Here is a 20,259-nt window from a genome sequence, read left to right on the forward strand (position 1 = left end):
AATATATTATATATATGTGTGTGTGTGTACATACGTATAAATATATATATTAATATATATATAATACACACATATATAATATATATTTGGCATATTGAAATTATATAGGTATATTAAAAGGATATATTAAACTTGTTTCAAATAATACTAAAGAAACATGCGGTTTTAATAGATCTTTTGTTCTCCGCACAGATTCAGATTCAGATTCATAATATATCATTATTCATAATGACTATACTGGTCGATACATAAACTGTACATTACGAGACGAAACTAATTAGAATTAACAACGTTTTTTTCAAAAGTATTCTTTGTACATTTCACAACGAGGAATATGTAGCCTAAGAGGATCCTTAAATTAATTCTCTTTAAACGTCCGCCGTCGTATGATGAATGGTGTTGATAAATTTCTTCGTTTTTATAATCTAATTAATAACTAAGTCAGTAGAGTATGAGATTAAAACTTGTCGGATTGCACAGTAATATAATACAGTATCACATTTACTGTCGTCAATTATGAAAAATTAGGAAACGAAGCAAAGACACGTGCGGCAATCCGGGATAATCGTCGTATTACACTGCTCTACAAGATCAGTTTCCCTCCATTCGAGGCCCTGATTTGTGCCACCTGCTCCGGAGTGAGTATAAGTTTGCTGCCATTGGGTAATGCCAAAGCGTAATGACTTCCAGTCTCGTTCACGACCACCACCAGTTGTGTGTTGCTATTCGTTGTCGGCGGCGGATTATTTTTCACTGGCGTGATGGATATACCGCCCTGGCTCATTCGTTGAATGATCTGCGGCGAAAGAATGCCCTTTGTCGAAGGAACTGTGATGTCCGAAGTGATCGTAGGTTTCTGCTTAGACTGATTGATGGATCTCTGAAGCTCAAACTCTCTTTTAGTTGAAGTTGTTTTTTCTGTAGAAGTCTTTTCCATAACAATCATCTCTATCTCATCATCGCTGTCACTAAGCATAATCACAGATGTAACTTTCTGACCGTTATTCTCCGTGCCGGACTTTTCCGTCTGCAATGTTCTCCGCCTTTGCTTTGAAGGTTGTAAAGGAGCATTGCCTTTTATGTTTCTCGAGTTAGGGGGTCTCTGATAACCGCCTCTGGTAGGCGCGTTGTGTCTTATCGCACCATTAGGATGTTGCGCATTCTGTCGCGGCGCTGTATATCTAGTATGTTGTCTATTTTGCTGTCTGGGAGCATAATGAATCGGATTCTGTGGATTCGGTTGGTTTGCCATCGGCCCTGGTGCAACCATATATCCTGCCTGAGGTTGAGGTGGTATATAGGGTACATAATTCGCATTGTTGACATACGGTTGGGCCATCATCATCTGCGGGTTTTGCTGTTGATAAACAGGTTGTTGTTGCTGTTGAGCGGCGGGCAAATACTTGCCCTGGGGAGGTGGCATTATATAAGGCCGCACGTAGTAAGGCGCATGCGGAGCTTGCGGCATGGTTCCTTGCATTATCGCTCCCTGGGGAGCTTGCGGCACAACTCCAGGATTCTGTGGCATCATGTAATAATAATTTTGTTGTGTATTTGCAGATCCGTAGTTCTGTCCATAGTAATTCGTCGGATTGGATTCGTACGTCGGAGTCTCATCTTTTATGTCCAGCTCCGAGTGCACACTCTTGATAGATTCGATCTTGCAAATTGTGTCCGTGGAAGGCACTACTCTCTTAAGATTCTTGTTGCTCACAGATGCAACAGCATCACTACCAGAGATTCGTGGTTCAACCGGTTTTTCAGATTCTTTAGTCTTGTTATCTGCAAGTTTAATCTTTAACTTATCCTTGATAATTTTCGTATTGGCAGGATAAGAAACATCGGACGACGCCACATTGTTTTGTGACGTGTTTTCCTTGATGTTTTGCAGTTTATGCTCAAACGATTTTAATCTTCGATTGGCAGCTAAAACAATGTAAACATTAAAGTTATAAGAGTGTTAGATTAATACAAAATATATTGATTTTAGTACTTTTGGTATTTCTATCAGTATTCATATTCTATTATATTAAAATTGCTATTAATGTTATTTCAATATTCATAAAAGACAAATTTTATGAAAAAATACAATAATAAACAAGCGATCATTAATTTCTTCTCCCTTGAAGTTAACTGAAACGCAGCTGTGCTAGATTTCTTGACAGCTTTTCTTAAAGATCGGATACTCACACGAACGTTTATTTTTCCTTTTGCGAGAGCTCGGTAGAATCCAATCTTGATCTGAGTCCTCCTCATCCGACCTGTAGTTAGCGTCTCGTTCTTTCGGATTAATGTTAGAAGCGGATGTATTGGCCTGTGTGCCGGGAGCCGCGTACACTGCCTCAACGTCGGTCCATTCCTCCAACTGATCCTCGTTGCTCTCGTCGTCTGAATAAAGCTGTTCTGTATACGAAGAGATACCGCGCGCTCGTAATACTCGTCTATTGCGTTGCGGTTCCTGCTTTTCATCTGCAAAAAACATTGTTTTCAGTATAAAAAAAGAAATAAGATACACTCGTGGGTCGAAACCGACGAACAGGAATACCTTCGTCGTTTGATGTGTTTTCGTTTTTTTCTTGTTGTTTGTGTTCTTGTTTCTCTCCTTCTTCCACGACTTGGCTACTTCCTGGTGATGCCTCGACATCCGGTTGCTTCTCGTCGCTTCCATTTTGCTGTTCGTCACTTGCCTCTTGATTCTCGTGCTGGCTCTGTTCGAAATTTTTGGCTGCGATTTCGCATTCATTCTCGACTTGTCGCGGCTGTTTTTGGTTATTTTGGGTGCCAAGTGGGGATAGGGCAGATTGCGATAACGTTTGTAACGTTGCATCTCCGGGAATTGAGAGTGAATCCCTGCCCTGTGATCCAAGAACCCACCAATTAGAGCTGAGACCACTCTCACCGGGTGAGTCCTGATCCTCCACACTGCTACAACACATCACATGTTTGTCTACCATACATGCTTGATGAAATTAATATTAACGTTACTGGAAAGAGTGGACAGTGACCACATCGTAAATCACACATGGATTGTAGCAATCTCAAGGCATCAGGTAGCTCGAATTCTTCAGATAATGAAAATGAAGATATGAAAATATAAAGCAATGAAGATGCACGGCATTTTGCTATATGCATCACCAATTAAAGCCAAGAGATTTCGCAAATATGCATTAGTGAAGCGGAATGGTTAATGAAAAATGAAGAAGGTAAAATTTTTAGTGTCTTTAATTATATCAATATTTTTCTGTGATCATTTTAATGTGTGACGATGTATGAGATTTTGAAAAATATATCATACTTTATGATATAAAAAGCATGTCGTTATACATACCCTTCTTTAAAATTAGACCATTCTCTTTGAAGTTTTGCCTTCGCTTTTCGCGTTGCATCTTTTATACTCATCTCCATCGGTTCTATCGAACCTAATAATTCAGTAAGCTTCTTTACCAATTTTACTTCACACAAAGGAATAACTTCCACCTATAAATACAGTGTAACTTTTAGCAAATCAACATTCACCGATACTATCAATAATAAAATTTGATTAAATCCTGATGTGCATAATACAACTAAATAGAGAAATTTTCTAGTTTTTTAAACTGTGCACCAATTATCTTTAGTTTTAAAACACGATTCTAAATTGAATAAGAGCAGTATTATAAGATTAAAATAATAATTAATTTCATAATACTGACGCTAATAAAAACATTTTTTAAACACTGTAAAAAATTCGTTGCAAAAAAATAGATGAATTAGAAAATATATATGAATTCACATAAGAAATATTTTCAATTACTAATATTTTTTTTTAACACTTTTCTTCAACGTGTTATATGCATCATAGTCATCACCTCATTTATTATTGTTTATATACATTGATCTTTCAATTGTAGTTGCGATAAATATCATCACATACGTTAGTGTAATCGAATTGGTAAAGATATCTTTCTCGAAAAGTAGGAAAGATCTGATTCGAATTATGGCGAAGATGATATTTTTCACAACAAATTTTTTACAGTATTTTAAAGATGCCTATTAGCATCATTACCTTAATAGATGTTCATTACATAGTATCAACATTATTTTTGCTAGTAATTTAATGACAGATTAGCAATAAATCAATCAGATTTTAATTGCAGATCCATTGATCAGTTTGCTTACAATATATTAATAAAGTCTGTTAACATGTTATGTCAGCAGATTAGTAGCAGAAATCAAGCAAGAACTGCAAATTTAGCTGCCACCTATCTGCTGACATAACATGTCAGCAGGCTTTATTCTATTTTTTTACAGCAGTTTGCAGACATCATCAAATATTACAGATGCCGTATACAATTTGTCCATCAAAAATTGGTAACATGTTCTGTTCAAAATTTGTCTTCGCAGGCTTCGAGGGGCACGACACTCTCGAGTGAAACGAACATTAGCAATCGATTTAAAGCGTTAAAATATAGCCGACGCTCGAATTATGCCTATCAGTTGACTCGTGCCTGTGAGTCGACAGAGTCAGCTTGCCCCACCACGCTGTGTTTATATATTTTTTAATGCATATCACATTTCCGCTTTATCGGCCCTTAAGACTCGAGAGTGATGTGTCCCTCAGCAGGCTTCTGCTATGTGGGATTAAATTGATAATCAATTTAATAATACTATTCTAGTTTAATTCAGTTTAGAATTGTGTTTCAAAGATTGAAAATATTTAGAAAATGTATATAAATTCAAACAAGAAATAATCACCAAAAAGTTTTATTAAACATTAACATTTTGTTCTGATTATTCTGCATTCTTACCATTTAATTTTATTATCGATAAAATCAAGCTATCAAACTTACGTTATTGGAATTGCTTTCCGAATCACTCGTATCCGAAAAACTAGCAATAAGATTCCTCAAGCCTTCCACACTATCGGCTACAAGATAAAAATCGGAAACGCTGAGATCGGACAACATCTTGTCGAAACGTTGTTTCCATTCTTCCGTCTTCGGATCTTTGGAGCTTCGCAAATTGTAACCAAGATCAGTATTGCTTATATAATCGTCCAAATCGTATTCTATGCTCGTTTGTAATCGCATCTCGCTCGCGGAGAAATCTTCCTCATCTGTCTCATTTATTTGGTTATTTTCTAATCTCTGCTCCTTTTTTATCTTCTCTTTTATCATTTCAATTTTATCCTGTTGATCAAATTGTTTTACTATATTTCGGGATCGTAGCTTCATTCCTTTTGTGAAATTTCTTTCTTGCATTGGATCTTTCGTTTCTGTTTCTGTCACCAATGGCTTTTCACTGAGATACTGTCTAGTCACTTCTTCACTTAACGACGTACTATTGTTGGAAGATGTACAAAACAACTCGTTAAAAATTGTTTTTCTATTTAAACTAGTCTCACTCGCGCTAACATTACTATCACTGGTTTTCGTTTCACTCAGTTTCTCGTCATCCGATTTGGATATCAATATTGATATATCACTTACATTATCACCAGCGGAAATATTTTTGGAATATATATCTTCAGGTAACTTGGAACTTTCGGCATTAATTATCTCATTTAGTTTCTCATCGTCTGTCTTTGAACTGTTGGATAAGTTGTCGTTCGATTTCTCGTTCTCATCTTTTTCAACTATTGCAGCTTCACTACAGGATACCGCAGTATTTTTGTACGATTCTACGGAGTTTTCTTGCGACATTAATTCGTTATCGCTAGTGCTCTCGCTCACTTTTTTTTCTTGATCGATTTCCGTTTTCAATTCATCTAACATTTCATTAATTATTTCTATGTTGCAATTGTCATTTTGCGTATTGGAAAAACCTTTGAACATCCGTGACGACTCGTCGTCGACAGATTTATTATCGCTAGAGGTATGGGTATCGTAGCCGCTGGATCTCGCGTTTGATAGCAAACTTTCCTCGGACATTTTCGATAAACTCCTGCGACGTTTCCTGCTTATGGTGTCTAAGCTTATGTTGTTATTATTGTTACTGCACGTACTAGTACTACTCAAATTCGTATCCTCGCTGATAAACGAACTTGTAGCGCTATCGTTGTTACTAAGATCTTTATCGTCATTTCCATTCTCGTGCCTGTTTGATCTGCTATCGAACAAATTATTGCGTATTTGCAATTTTCTCTTTCTGTATTTAACAAATTTATTCCTTTCTATTTCTCGTTCTTGTCTAGCAGGCTACAAAAGTCATAGTTTATTATATAAATTATAAAATATATAAAGCTTATACAAATTAATAATATAATAAATAAGATTAGAAAAGAGATTAATGATGTAAATAAATTGCAAAGTTTGTTAGTTTAATAGAGTGATCAATAAGTTTTAAAACTATAGAAAATTCAGAGATTAAGAATATTTCTCAGAAATTCGATATTATTATCTACTTATTGTAGGCAGATACATATATAATTATAGCATTAATAATTGCAGTAAGTGTGCATTTATAATATACCTTTTTTCAAACATATTAAATTTATGTAGAGCTAGTTTCCGAAAAATAAGTAAATTACCTTAACAGTCGACAAGATTTTATTGTCTAAGGAATGCCTGTAAATTCTAAAATCGTTTGGCATAAACTGAGGGAAGTAAATGTATTTCGCCCCGTTGCGATCAATTCCTAAAACCGTTTCAAATTGATCCTCCCACTGTTGGTTTACCATGTCTTCCTGAACCGTTTTCCTAGTATGCTGTAAGAATTACGGCAATTCAATTTGATAGTCCCTTGGTTTTATGATTACAGACGCAGTGTTGTTGGAACGCGTTATTAACGCCATTGCATCATTCATCCTTGTACAAATAATGAATAATAAAATAACGTTGAATAGCGCTAATAGCATACTCTTCGAATACCTTATATCGCGGACTCACCATGATTGTATCACAAACGGTTTTTAGCAACCAGACTCTTTGTTTGAAGCTAAGGTCTTCAAAATCTCTGCCGTTGAGCATCGAAGTCTCGGGAAAGATATTCCAAAATTCTGGCTCAACACCGATGGTTTCTAGAACCTAAAAATCTTTGATCATATTTCTGGTCACTGTGGTGCACATTAACATATATGTATACGTGTCTAAAACGTTGCCAGATACTCAATGCAAAGTTATAAATTATTATCAGTTCATAAACTTGTGGTAATACGTACTTTGGTTGCGTCTTCGTGCTTCGCGCGATAAATTTTGAACCAACTCGTCATTTTGTACGCGAGAATATTGGTCCAAAATTCATATGGCATTGGTGGTATTTTGCGTAGCTTTGCTTTGGTAGTCGGGGAACTGTAATTTTAAAATTGATTTTCATGTAATAAATGTTTTTCATCTCTTAACATAATTAAGTCTCAAGGATTTGAATTTAATGTACCTCAATAAACACGTCATGATGTTAGCCAGCTGTTTCGAGGCCCTCGGTATCAACAGCATCCTCTCCATTTCGTACAAAGATAACTGAGGTATATTAAGAGATTCCTTCGTTAAATAAAGGAAATGGAAAATTTGTGGTATCTGAAAGAGCGTCATACGTGATATTTTTTAGACGAAAAGTCTGTAAAGTTTACAATGTTTCTACTCCCTATATTTAACGGAAATAATTCAAACTTATGAATTATCTTAATTACCTCCCACATCGTTTCTATCTCCTCCTTCATCTCGTCCGTGAAAACATTATCCTGCTCCCCATCGTTTACTTTTCGCCCCTCGTCCTCCTTTCGCTTTCTCGTCCCGCACGACATTTTGCCTATAACAAATGTGGAATTAAATTAATAAAAATATAATTAATTAAAATCAAAAATATAATAGAATAAAGCGAGATTTACATATCAATTTTATTTGAAGATAAGTTCATGTTGTAAACAATGCGAAAGAAATTTAATTATATAATTTTAAATAAAAATTCATATTTCTTTGAAGTCGCGAGCTAATTATCCGCGTCAGCACAGGCCTAAATTTATCGCATGTTCTCTACAAATTTAACGATATGATTACTAATTATATGTTGTCAAAGTAGAAACATTTATAAAATATCACAATTGACTATTATCAGAATATCATAATTTCATGAGCAACACCAATGCCGTTAATTGCGCGGATAGAATCACGTGTGTTTTGTTTAAAAGACGCGTCGTCCCTTGTGCATAATCATTATCGCCGCTTATGACATCGTCGCTGCAGAACAAACTGCGGTGACCTAATATCGCCGTTGTATAAAGAGTATTATCTGGAAAAAGTCCGACCTTGCCCCGCCACTCGTGGCAAGGTCCCCCTATTTAAAACACGCAGGTCGTCTAATTACTAACTGTGTATTCCGTTCAATTCTCATCGACCGTCTGCATTATCGTAATCAATGTGAATTATTTAGCCTTTAGTTTTCCCACAAAATATTTCGCTCGTTTATCATTGACCGGCCCTATGAATAAAAGATTAATTAATCCCTCTCCCGCGTGCATGATCGATGTATCTCGCGTCGTCAAATCAATTTCGTCGAATTAAGGCGTGACGATGAATTGCCGATCGCCAATGTCCGATCCATCCGGCAAATTGCTTTCGCCAAATGCCTATAAATTTCGTACGGGCGTTTCATTGCCATTGTCATCCGAAAGCATTTCGTTCGAGCGTCAGACGGACAGAGCAGCCGGACGATTCGCGTGAGGTGCCGTTGAACGTCGATAAGAATAACACGAATGTTTGCCTTGTAATTACACCGAGACGACGATCCATCAGAGGAGGCAGTCACGGAACATTTCCACCGCGGACAAGTCTGTAACCACTTTACAACTCTTGTTATGTACGATGGAAAATTGCGTGTAACTATGTTGCGACACGTCGACTCACCGCGGTTTTCCACATACACTTTTCTATTGCGCTGTATTCTGTGCCAACATCATTGTGCTTGCAATAATAATCTGACCGATCGGTTATATGGACTTTAAAAACAACGGAAAAAGTCGAACGACGTTAAAGTACGATACGAATGCATTTACATTTAAGGATGTATGTGTCATACCTTCAAAAATTACCAAAAATAGAAAAAAATAGAAAAATTTTTTAAATTAAAAATATGAAAATTTCATAAATTCTTTTATTGTTACGTTTGAGTATCTGTGTAAAATTTGAGCACAATTCTCTTATTGGTTTAAAAGTTTTTTAATTTTTTATTTACTCTTGATTTTTTATGGTTTGTAGTCATATACTTATTTATAAATCTGATGAAAAAACAGCATTACAAATTAATTGAAAATTGTTACATACAGCACTAATAAAACTCTGATAAATAAATATTCGAGCAAAAATTCATTTAAATATATTTACTCGTTTAAAAGTTATTTATTTAACACTGCAGCGTAACATGGTCATGTTCCCTATAAAAAGTATTACAAATCAAATTCTTCGTTTTCTTTTTTTGCTGGTAGTTTCAAAGCTAAAATTCAAACAATTGCGATCAAAATTTTTTGATTAAGAAAAAATAAAGAATCTTAGATACCTTCAGTTGTTAAATTTCAATAACTTTTAGTTTATATTGTTTAGCTAAATTATCATTAATGATCAAAGAGTGCTTACATTAAAATATTTAAAATTTATTTAACTGTATTTACTTTTCATATAAAGTTACGCATTGTGAAAGCATTGTATAACATAACATATTATTAAATTTGAATTATATTAAATAATTCAAATTTAACAATGTAATTTGTAATAACATAACGAGGTACACGATTGAATTAAATATTATTGAATCAATATGATTACATTACTAAATTAAATCAAAATGTCGTAATGATACAACCAATTTAATAATATAATTAATAATGTAATTAATTTCATACTGATATCGATTTAATAATTCAATTTAATAATACCAATACTATTTGAGGGAAAAGCAGGATAAGCGCGCGGAACAGAAGAAAATTCGCGCACACGACCGGACTGACGTTTAAATTGAGATAAGATCGCGGACGTTTTTATTAATTAACGTCATCCTTGCCTAAGGATAGCGATCGCGCAGAGTGCTCCGCCCCCGTTACATCGCTGCTAATACAACGCACGCAACAACTCTCTGATCGCGCGACAACGCGCGCTTTCGCGGTACTACGCGATCGATCTATCCTCTGCTTTGCATCGGCGATACACGCGATCGATGTGATTTGTAAGGGCGATAGAGAATTGCCGTATGTAATTTGTAATGACGTGTGCGAAACAACGGGACGCACCGTCACGGCACCTATACGTTTTTCGTCTCTTCATCTTTCGCGCGCGACTCTTCCTCCCTTCCGATGAAAGGGGTAACGCTTTCGCGCAGTCATTTAGTAACGTTTTCGCGCGGCTCGAATGGGAAACGCTCAGGTAAAACTTTTATTGTCATCGAACGAAATAAAAATTGAAGTATCTGACGAGTAACAATCTGCTCAAGGAAATGCTACTTTTCTCCGCGAACGCGACCCTTTTCTTTTTCTTTTTTTTTCTATCTTATGCCGCATCTCATTGCCACGGCAGACTGATCGTGACATCGCGAATGGATGGCGATTCGAGGGTTTTAAGTAGAACGTTGGATCGTATCATAAGTATGTGCACTCGATTAGAGGTAAAAAAAAATAGAGAAAAGCTACTTTTGTGTACTCGTTTATTGTTAAACGAGATATCCCGCACGGGATAGAAGATATTCGCGAGAGATAGGCCACGCTTATCGAACGTTTTACACATTCGTAACTGTACTTTTACATGACGCCTGCAGTCTTTTTCCCATGTCAATAGAAAAGTGCCTCTCCGAGGATAATCGGATAATGCTAACTCGGAGACTATAACTCGAAGAGGGTCGTTATCGCGACATAAGCAGGTGTATCGCGGCGTAAGATACGATTTTACGCGAAGTACGTCGTCGTACTTTCTGAAACTGACACCGGAAATTTTCCATTGAAATTGCGGAAATGACGGTTCATCAAAAAATGTTCGTCTTCCCGCGGAATACTTCGGCGATGGTACACTGAGGAAAGTTGAAAATATTAAATATTGAATTTAATTTTTATTTAACTCCTGGTTAAAAAATTTGAATGGTTGAACATAAATTATACATTTTATCGTGCAACTAAATAACGGCTGAATCAACCCAATATTTGGTTGGACTAAATAATTTATTTTTCAACCAATTTTTTTCTTACAATTAGGGTAGACTCATGACGTCTCTGACGATATCTACTTGTGCCACAATCAGGGCAAAGAGTATTTCAAATATAAAATACAAAATACATAATAATAGTATTTGAATTACAAAATTTATAAAAAATACCGGCCAAAAACTCTCCGAGTTAACGTTATCCGATTATCCCCGACGTGGCATTCAGATTTATCGAAAAACCCCTCATTAAAATCATGTTTAATTGCTTCTCCGCGAGAAGAACGCAATTTCAAGTTTTTCACGCTCGCCTCGTGGCCATTTACGTCATGGTCGATTTACGATCCTTAGTACAACAATGTTGGAATAATATCAACAATAATATCAACAATTCATTTATCTCGAAGATCACGAGCGCGCGCACGCACACGAGCACAAGAGCCTATGAGCATCGCATCGCCCCAAAGTCGAAAGGATGCTCGCCGCTATTACACTTCAGTCAGCTGTCGGCTTTCTCGAGGGGTAGTTCCAAGAAGTCTCACGACATAATTAGGGGAGCCTCTTCCATAACATCAGGCAACGATATTGTTCGACGAAACTCGCGATAAGCGGCTCGTCTCTCGTACAATAAAGAATTACCACGTAATAAATGATACTGATTAATGTGGGGATTAACATTGATCAGAGAAAAACGGAGATATTTTAATTATTAAAATCCCTTATGGGATAAACTTTCCGTGCAAAGGCGTAATAAAAGATTGTCGATTCGCGTAATAGGGAAAGGAGAGAAAAGCGCGAATGCAAGCGACTAACATTCTTTCTTCTCCAAATTTATCGAACGAAACGATTTAATAGGGCGATCTGCGATCAAGAGATAAAAAATCGTCGAACGAGCGACGAGTCGCGATGAATTAAGAGAGAGAACGATCGTGAAATGGCGAATTCTTCGGAACGAGAAAAGAAGAGACCGACCTTCAATCCGTGGAACGACGCGCAAATTTTAACGCACGTCACCTCGAACGTCGACCGAGCGTCCGATATCGTCCGTATGAGGATAGTCAACGCGACCGTGATACCGTCGCGAACCTACAATCGCAGTTTCGCGGATGTCAGGAGTGAGAATTACTTCCATTCCGCCGACAAAGCAGCGCTTGATTATTTAAAGGATGGCAACACTCTCCCATCGTACTCGGTCAACACCGTGCACCTGCAAAATCCCTACAGGCCGCCCCAACGATTGGAGGGATTCGCGTCTCGCGATCATGCGAAGGTAAGATTAACATTCACACATCTGCGAAATAGGATCACTACATCGGTCGATGAGCGAATAAGAAATTGAACCAGCCAGTGGACAAATAAACACAACTTAATTATATTTAATTGTAATTTTGAAAAATGATATTTTAATGAAATCTGTATGAGAATTAGATGTAAAAAATATCAATTAATTTGCAATATATTATTTTTAACTCTTATTTTAATATTTTTTTTAAAACATAAATATCTCGACATAAGCGCAATTATCCGTAGGGTGTGTATCAGTCGCAAGATTTCACCCTGAGATCGAGATACAAGAATTTATTAAACAAAAAGGAACCAACCACGAACAAAAACGACGATCAAGAGAACGAGAAAACTGAAAGGCAAAGATCTTTTTCATTAATTAAATGTCATTAATGTATGTCTATCTAATTTAGTAATGCTTTTAGATCAAAGACTGGGAAGAAGCATCAGGGATGTACAGAAATTGGTAACTTGGCTAAACAGTACTGCCGTTACAGCACTCTTCATGGTTTGCGTTACGTTGGCGACTCGGAACTGTCAATCGTAGAAAGGTGTAAAGTTTTCTGTTAATTTAAAACTTGCATAACGAGGAATTCTTCCCATTTAAGCAACTATATCTTTCTAAAATTTCGTGAAACTGACATTGCAAAATTTAAAATAAATTTTCCACAATTATCGAGATACAATTTTCAATAGAATAAAATCATTAATTTCGAAATATATATCTATTTATTACATTTAAAAATATCTATGTAAAAATATACATTACATATTTATATATTATTCTAAATATTTAATATATATTATTCTGTTTAAAATAATATATAAATAAATAAAAGATTATCGCCGGTTTCTACATTTAAAACCGTCTTAAGTATCATCAGAAAGCAATTGCATAACTTTTTAAGCATTTAAGCAATGAGCTATCAGCTCATCATCATTTTAACTCTTAAACGCAGCATGAAAAAGACCCTTCTGAAAAAACTTTATTTACATGTGATTTTATTTTGGTTGAACAATGAAGCTGATCAAACAGCGGTCGATAGGGGAGACTTGGAACTTTTTTTTCGTCTACTAGATCGAACCTTCTTTCTCATTCTGTTTTCACACAGCAAGCGATCGAAATTTCAGGATTTCCAATCCTGTGTTTAAGGGTTAAGATGTAATTTAAGACGATCTTAAAATAAGAATCGACTATGAATACTATACATTACATAATTATACATATCGGACGCGTTATTATATAAATCGTAATTAATAATAAATACGTCGTTAATTAAAAGCATTTATTTTACAAAATTCTGAAACGGAAATATTTTAATACTGAACGTATTATTTTTGCAGAATATTTTGGATAATCTCGTTCACAACCGCACTGACAGTGGCGATATATTATATTTGCTATCTCTATAATAAATGGAACCTATCTCCCGTCATTATTTCTATGAGTCCCGATCCGGTTGCCCTTAGTGAATTTCCATTTCCCTCCATAACAATATGCAACATGAATAAAGTCAAAAAGACGGAGGCAATGCGGATCGAGCGTGGGTAAAGTGTCCACTAGATCATTTTGTATTAATTATTATTACTCTACAATAATTATAATAATAATTGTTATAATAAATATCATGTAAAAATAATTATTAAAAAAAAACATAATTAAGAACTATAAAAGAGAATTTTGTGTATTTTTTTTGTTAGGAACGACAACTTGAATAAACTGTTTATGGAAGATATTTGCAATTCGGATAGCAACATAACTTACGAAAACGAGAATCAGACTGTAGGGTGGAAGAAACTACAGCAGTTTATGATTAACGTATGTAGCGAGAATGTTTATTTATGCACGTTAATGAAGATAATTATAGCGGCTAAAATCACGTCTCCTGATTGAAGTTGACGAGATCGGGATTACCTTTAATTGTGCTGTTGGAAAATTATTCTAATTCTTCATTTCTCAGGTGTCCCAGCCTTGCACCGATATGCTATTCTACTGTCTCTGGCACGGGAATCAGACCGAATGCGAAAGGATCTTTAATCCCACCATGACCGACGAGGGTATTTGTTGTAATTTCAACTCGGTGACCAGAGAACAACTCTTTTACAATGCGTGAGTAAAGTGCGATCAACTCTATATTCGCGTAGTTAGAAAACTGATGAATACAAACCAAATATATTTGATTGCTTTAGACTCGAGTGGCCCGACTTCAATATAACGTACCCATCCCAGAGTATTGACTGGAATGCTGAAACGGGCTACAATGACAGTATGCCGGCAGATGTTTTACCGTGGAGACCATACGGTGCTGGACAGACTTACGGCCTGACTTTGGCTCTCGATGTCGATATAAATGAATATTATTGTTCATCGACCGCCGGTGCTGGTTTTAAAGTGCGCTTTATGCTACAAAAATCCCTCTTTTTCATTCTTTTCCTTTTTATTTTGTCCTCTCGTGGGCTTATTAAAGACGCCTTTGAAAACATCCGCCTTTTAGAATAGTTAACATACAATGACTCATACTCTTTTTTGTTAAAATTCAACTTTGCAAATTCTCAGACATTGAATGATCCTATAGAATCTTCTTTACAATGAGGCAACGTCAGCGTCATCTCCCGAGAGAACGACGATGTTTAAATATCGTGACATAATCATGATTCCGCAGATGCTGCTTCACAGTCCTGTGGAGACACCGAAAATCGCTGATTTCGCATTCTCAATCACGCCGGGCGAGGAGACTCGGGTGATCATAAGGCCGCGGATAATGACAGCTAATTCGAGGATATTCCACATATCGCAAAAGAAGCGGAAGTGCTTCTTCACGAAAGAAAGAAAACTGCGCTATTATCGGACATATACGCAAAGGAATTGCATTCTGGAATGCGAGGCAAATTTCACACAGCAGCTCTGTCACTGCGTGCAGGCGTACATGCCGAGTAATTATCATTAACTCTTGACTATATCAATTTGACAGAGTGGTAAAAATTCATTTTTAATAAATTTAGATAACTGTTAAAATTATTTATTGAACAAGAGACTACTTAACGTATTTAATAAATAGAAATCAGTAAAAAAAAAAAAATTATTTTTAGAACTTAGAGTTCAAATATTGTAGCAGAAGCATCTTGGTTCTGCTATGTGAAGGCAAACGTCATTTTCCGCGTCTCAAGATCAAAAATAACATTTTACATCGTTAAAATTTAGTGCCACATGTGTGTTAAGTCTATCTAATTTGCAACGGCAGAGTAAAAAGAATTTAGATGGATATCTTTCATAATCTGAAATTTAACTTTTCTGCCCATCTATAGCAGAGCGATGTTATTTACAGAATCAAAGAACACACTGATTTGCGGCAAGAAAGACGAACCGTGCGCTAAAAATGCTAAACGAGCCATGGAAGTCAAACTCTACGACGAGGAATTTCAGGAGACGGTCAATGTCACGGAGATGTGAGTTCATTTTTCAAAGTTATATATTTTTTTTTGTAGCGAGATCCAAAGCAACACGAGGTCGTTCACGCATTCGTTTCTCGCAGACCAAGCTGCAATTGCTGGCCAGCCTGCTACGAGATCAATTATAGGATAGAGCTCTCGCAGAACAAACTGACGTCGAGCTTCCAAACTGACAGACGATTCATGAAGAAGAACATGGAGTACTTCATGTAATTAAAATCAAATTAACGCGAATAAAACCTATCTCAGCAAATACTCGTTAACGCGCATAAAAGATGCAACAGGTTGACATTCAGCTTCCAGGATAGAAGGTGTCTCGAAAAATCACTCAAGTAAATTTTATCCTTACAAACTTTCACGCTAAAACCTAAATACAAGCTCAAAGGTAATTGAGTTGCAAATTGCGACACGTCCCTGTTTTTTTTTTCTCTTTTCCTTAACGAAAACTCAAATGCAAATCGAAAGAAGTCTGTTGCTGAAATTAAGATCTATTTGGACTCCCTAGGTGTTATTTGCATCGCGTCCGGCGCTTGCCACGAGCTGCATAATTACAGACGCCTTCGTAATAAATCTCAATATCGCATTTCTTTCTTTTTCTCGTGTAATTTACGACACCTTTCTGATCCTTGCAATTTTTAACGTTTAGGGATAACGTAGCGGTGGTTCATCTGTTCTTCGTGGACTCCCAATTCACGAAATATGTGAAAAATGAACTCTTTGGATTCATTGAATTTCTGTGTAAGTATCTGAACTCTACGAGTAATTGTTATTTTAAAATAATAATATTATATATATATATATATATATTTTTTTTTTTTTTCAATTAGATTTTATATAATAAAATCTATGCAAAAAAATATTGTACGACTGTCTAAAAAATCACAAATGTAATTTACAGCGAGTACGGGAGGCTTGCTGGGTCTCTTCCTGGGTTTCAGTTTTTTGTCATTTATGGAAATATTATACTTCTCAACTATGCGACTGTGGTGTCGTTTGTACCATCGTCGTGACTTGTTGCGACCCACCGTGCTCCAGACACATCCATTAGACGATAACAAAAAGGTAATCTATCCGTTCACGAATTGAATTTGATGTCACATTAAATAAATAGCGATCTAGTCGGTGAAGTATGCCGTCAAAAGATGCTGGATGTGTTACTTTAAACTCTCAGTCCACGAGGTGCGATGTGAGGCATGCAGTTTTCAAATTTCACGACACTGATATATTTTTTTTCCAAAATAATGGTTATTTTTTCTTCGAAGCAAAAACATAATATAATCATGTATGATCATATATAAATAATATCAAAAAATTTGTAAAGCGTTAAAAAAAGATCTAGTTCCCCCCCCCCCCCCCATCATATTTGTTAGACTCCATTTGACAAATTTTTATTTTTAAAAAAGAGCAAAGATCATAAATATAATTTCACAAGGATTAAACTATAAAAAAAAAAAAAGGGGGGGGGGAAGAAAGTAGAACTCTCGGGACAGACTGGCAGAGGATAATAAATTGCAGTGTAACATACCGGAACCATCCTCGTGGACCACCCTCCATCGTGCCTCGTGGATTAAGGGTTAACGGAGTATCGATGATTAAATTTAAAACCGATAGAACTGCTTACATCAGCAACTATTAACACTATAGAATTCTAATTTCTCGCTGGAGGCATTCGCGATTTCCGACTCCAGAATAATGATTTTCTACATTATTAACTAGAATCGATTTAATCTTTAAATTAGAATGAGTTACGTGTGCTTGTAAAGATAAATCAGTTTCTGGATTGAAAAAATTTCAATAAAGAGAAATTGCAAACTATATTACACTGCTCTTTTTTCACTCTCTTCGTCTCTCTCCAACAAGTTTCCCGTTAGTTTAATCCGCAAGTTTCCACCCAACTTTTCTGCCGTAAGTTTATTTTTATTTGTCACGTAATACATTATAATAATTAGATAATGCTGAATATTTAATTAGTAAATTTATAGCCTACGTCTGGATCAATTTGATCACCACGCCTACAAATGCCTACGGGTTAATACGAAATAAACAAAGAGCTTTCACAAGCGCGTGTATTCTCGCTCACGCGTGGTCGACGCGTGCATCGAAGTTGCGCCTCGATGACCGATGCAACGATCGATAGACTCAATTCCGAAGACGCGGAGAAAGTTGTTTCACGCGAGGGCAATTGCATTTGTCCGCTGCCACGAGCGGACGGCAACGAATAGATTATTTTCGCGTGCCCGGGACATCTGGCTAGGTTCGGATGTCGCGCCGGTGATGATCGCGGGGTGACGTGGCGAGCGTCTCGCCGACGAGGGGGCCGGACCTCCGGATTGATTTGCGACCGCGGCTATCACTGTCGAGTCAGCTGAGACGTTAGGTCAGGTCGGTCAGCTCGAATCCGCGTGGAGTCGTCAAGTGACGGCTCTGAGAAACGCTCTGACTCTCGGCGACGGAGTCGCCGTCCCCGACCCATGGTTACCTTGGCACTGCTCGCTCCTATTCACAACCGTGCGATCATCGGCGATGATCGGACGAACGGCATCGCGGAACGTCCGAGAAGCTCCAAGTGAAACACACCGCGACCACGTCCTCGTCGTCGTTGTTGTTGAAGCACGAGATCAGGCACGAGATCACATCATCACACCGACAGTCGCAACGACGCCATGACAGTCGAAGTCGGCGACGGCGATGGCGCACGCGAGACCAGCGAACGGAATGACCAATCGCCGCTCGGCATTTCCGATCGCGATTGGACGCAGCCGCTCGCCGCTCAAATTCTATTCCTCGCTTTTCAGCGAAGCAGAAGAAAACGTTACGATACGAAAATAAATAAAAATAATTAAAATGACGCCAAAATGATTATTAAAAGTCTCTTTTCGATCGATCACAATTTATTTTAACCTCATTTTAATTGTTACCGTAATTTATTGTTGTGTTTCGGTTTATACACGTAGAGGGTTCTGCGGCCAATCAGCTGCGATGGATAGACACGAGATTTTAAGACAACTTTCGCCAAACTTTTGGGCGAACTCTTACAAAATAATTTGTTTTTTTTAGAACGTCATAATTTAAAAATAAAAAATGACAATAAAGAAGCCCAGATAATTTAAAGGTTTTCATGACGTTATAGCATCAACAGTCATGTTTTTTTTTTCTAAGTTTCGTTAATACATTAACGAGAAACTGTCATCTTTTAACTTTAAAATGGATTTTGGTTCGTTTATATATATACAACAAATAAAATATTAATATAAGAAACTCTTCGATTAACTCAATTGACAAAATTATTTACAACAAGTTTCTAATTGTGTATGCTATTAATTTATCAAGTATACATCTGTGATAAAATTATTGATTTTTCTATCCATTTGACAAGTGGAAAAAAAGATTAAATCAAAAACAAGTTATAATAAAAATCCTTGCTACAGATAAATTCTGTTGATTGAATTAACTGTTCGAATCATCGATTAATCAGTAGTGTTTGATTAAAATTATGTACTTGGACGTTTCAATTAAAACCAAGGCTCATGGTTTAAAAATCGACAACATGCAAGCAGCTGCTGGCAAATATTAGTATTCGCATTTAAATAACAGTAAATAAATATTAATAAGGAAAATTTAAAACAATAATTAAATAAAAAAGACAAATGAGAGTCGAAATACACGCTACTTATTGTGTAATATTTTTCAATGAAAAAACATTTATTCCATTTTCATCCTAGATAAAAATATACATTTCAATTTTTCTTCAAGTTCTCATATACTCAAGCGATATATTCTTATCGCATATCTTTAAACATTCCTGATAAAATTGCATACTTATCACCAGAGATACATTTTTATAGTCCATTTTCAAATATCCATATCGATACGGATTATAAATATTTGAAAATATACGAATTATAAAAATATATGTCGCTGACAGCAAAAAAAAAGCTAAATCATATGATCGTTTTATTTGGAATGAAAATGTAATAAATTGGAAAATATTATACATTGGAAAATATTATTTTGCAACCACGCATTTCAATTCTTATTTGCCTTTTTATAATTGTTTAATTATTGCTTTAAATGATAAATCTCGTACTATGTTGAACTGTTATTGGCACTTTATTAAAGACTTAATAGAATATGTTGTTGGATTTATAGAAAATTCGCAAAAAACGATAGAACATACAAAGCAAATTGAATATGTCGATGTAAAAATCTGAAAAAAGAATTAAACGACATAAATTCCAAAAAAAAAGAATTTTCACCATTTTCAATTTTAATGAAAATTACTGTAGAAATAACTCTAGAAATAACGTAGAAAAAAATATTATGCAATAAAAGTAATGACTTTCCCCACACATTTCCGGTAGGAAAACGTCAATCAATTAAGGAAATAAGGAAAATATTTCCGGATAGTTCTGGAGACATCCAATTACGAAA

At 36.0% G+C, this 20,259-nt stretch overlaps 2 protein-coding genes across 5 annotated transcripts; one reads left to right on the plus strand and one right to left on the minus strand.

Annotated features, from left to right (window-relative positions):
• Positions 1 to 142: 142 nt before the first annotated feature.
• On the minus strand, positions 143 to 18,559 carry LOC105199299 (uncharacterized protein DDB_G0287625). 3 transcript variants are annotated; one of them, XM_011166315.3, is made up of 11 exons: positions 18,308 to 18,559; positions 7,607 to 7,725; positions 7,354 to 7,493; positions 7,139 to 7,268; positions 6,867 to 7,004; positions 6,509 to 6,685; positions 4,830 to 6,176; positions 3,329 to 3,477; positions 2,546 to 2,925; positions 2,191 to 2,469; positions 143 to 1,926 (listed from the first exon to the last, which is right to left on the minus strand). In XM_011166315.3, the coding sequence occupies exons 2-11, from the start codon at positions 7,718 to 7,720 to the stop codon at positions 584 to 586; spliced, it is 4,197 nt and encodes a 1,398-aa protein (XP_011164617.2). In that variant the 5' UTR covers positions 7,721 to 7,725; positions 18,308 to 18,559; the 3' UTR covers positions 143 to 583. The 3 variants fall into 3 exon arrangements, with proteins under 3 accessions (XP_011164617.2, XP_011164618.2, XP_039315116.1); XM_011166316.3 differs by having other exon boundaries at positions 2,546 to 2,922; positions 18,308 to 18,558; XM_039459182.1 differs by lacking the exons at positions 7,354 to 7,493; positions 7,607 to 7,725; positions 18,308 to 18,559 and having other exon boundaries at positions 6,867 to 7,012.
• On the plus strand, positions 8,197 to 17,645 carry LOC105199298 (pickpocket protein 28). Of its 2 annotated transcripts, XM_011166314.3 has the most exons (13): positions 8,197 to 8,743; positions 11,502 to 12,364; positions 12,625 to 12,737; positions 12,804 to 12,929; positions 13,723 to 13,926; positions 14,080 to 14,197; positions 14,340 to 14,488; positions 14,569 to 14,770; positions 15,042 to 15,312; positions 15,705 to 15,825; positions 15,912 to 16,037; positions 16,475 to 16,566; positions 16,727 to 16,914. In XM_011166314.3, exons 2-13 carry the CDS (start codon positions 12,029 to 12,031, stop codon positions 16,912 to 16,914), a joined length of 2,046 nt encoding a protein of 681 aa, XP_011164616.2. In that variant the 5' UTR covers positions 8,197 to 8,743; positions 11,502 to 12,028. The 2 variants fall into 2 exon arrangements, with proteins under 2 accessions (XP_011164616.2, XP_039315120.1); XM_039459186.1 differs by lacking the exon at positions 8,197 to 8,743 and having other exon boundaries at positions 12,029 to 12,364; positions 16,727 to 17,645.
• Positions 18,560 to 20,259: the final 1,700 nt, after the last annotated feature.

This window comes from Solenopsis invicta, chromosome 16, assembly GCF_016802725.1.
Source record: "Solenopsis invicta isolate M01_SB chromosome 16, UNIL_Sinv_3.0, whole genome shotgun sequence".
In the NCBI taxonomy this organism is placed as follows: domain Eukaryota; kingdom Metazoa; phylum Arthropoda; class Insecta; order Hymenoptera; family Formicidae; genus Solenopsis; species Solenopsis invicta.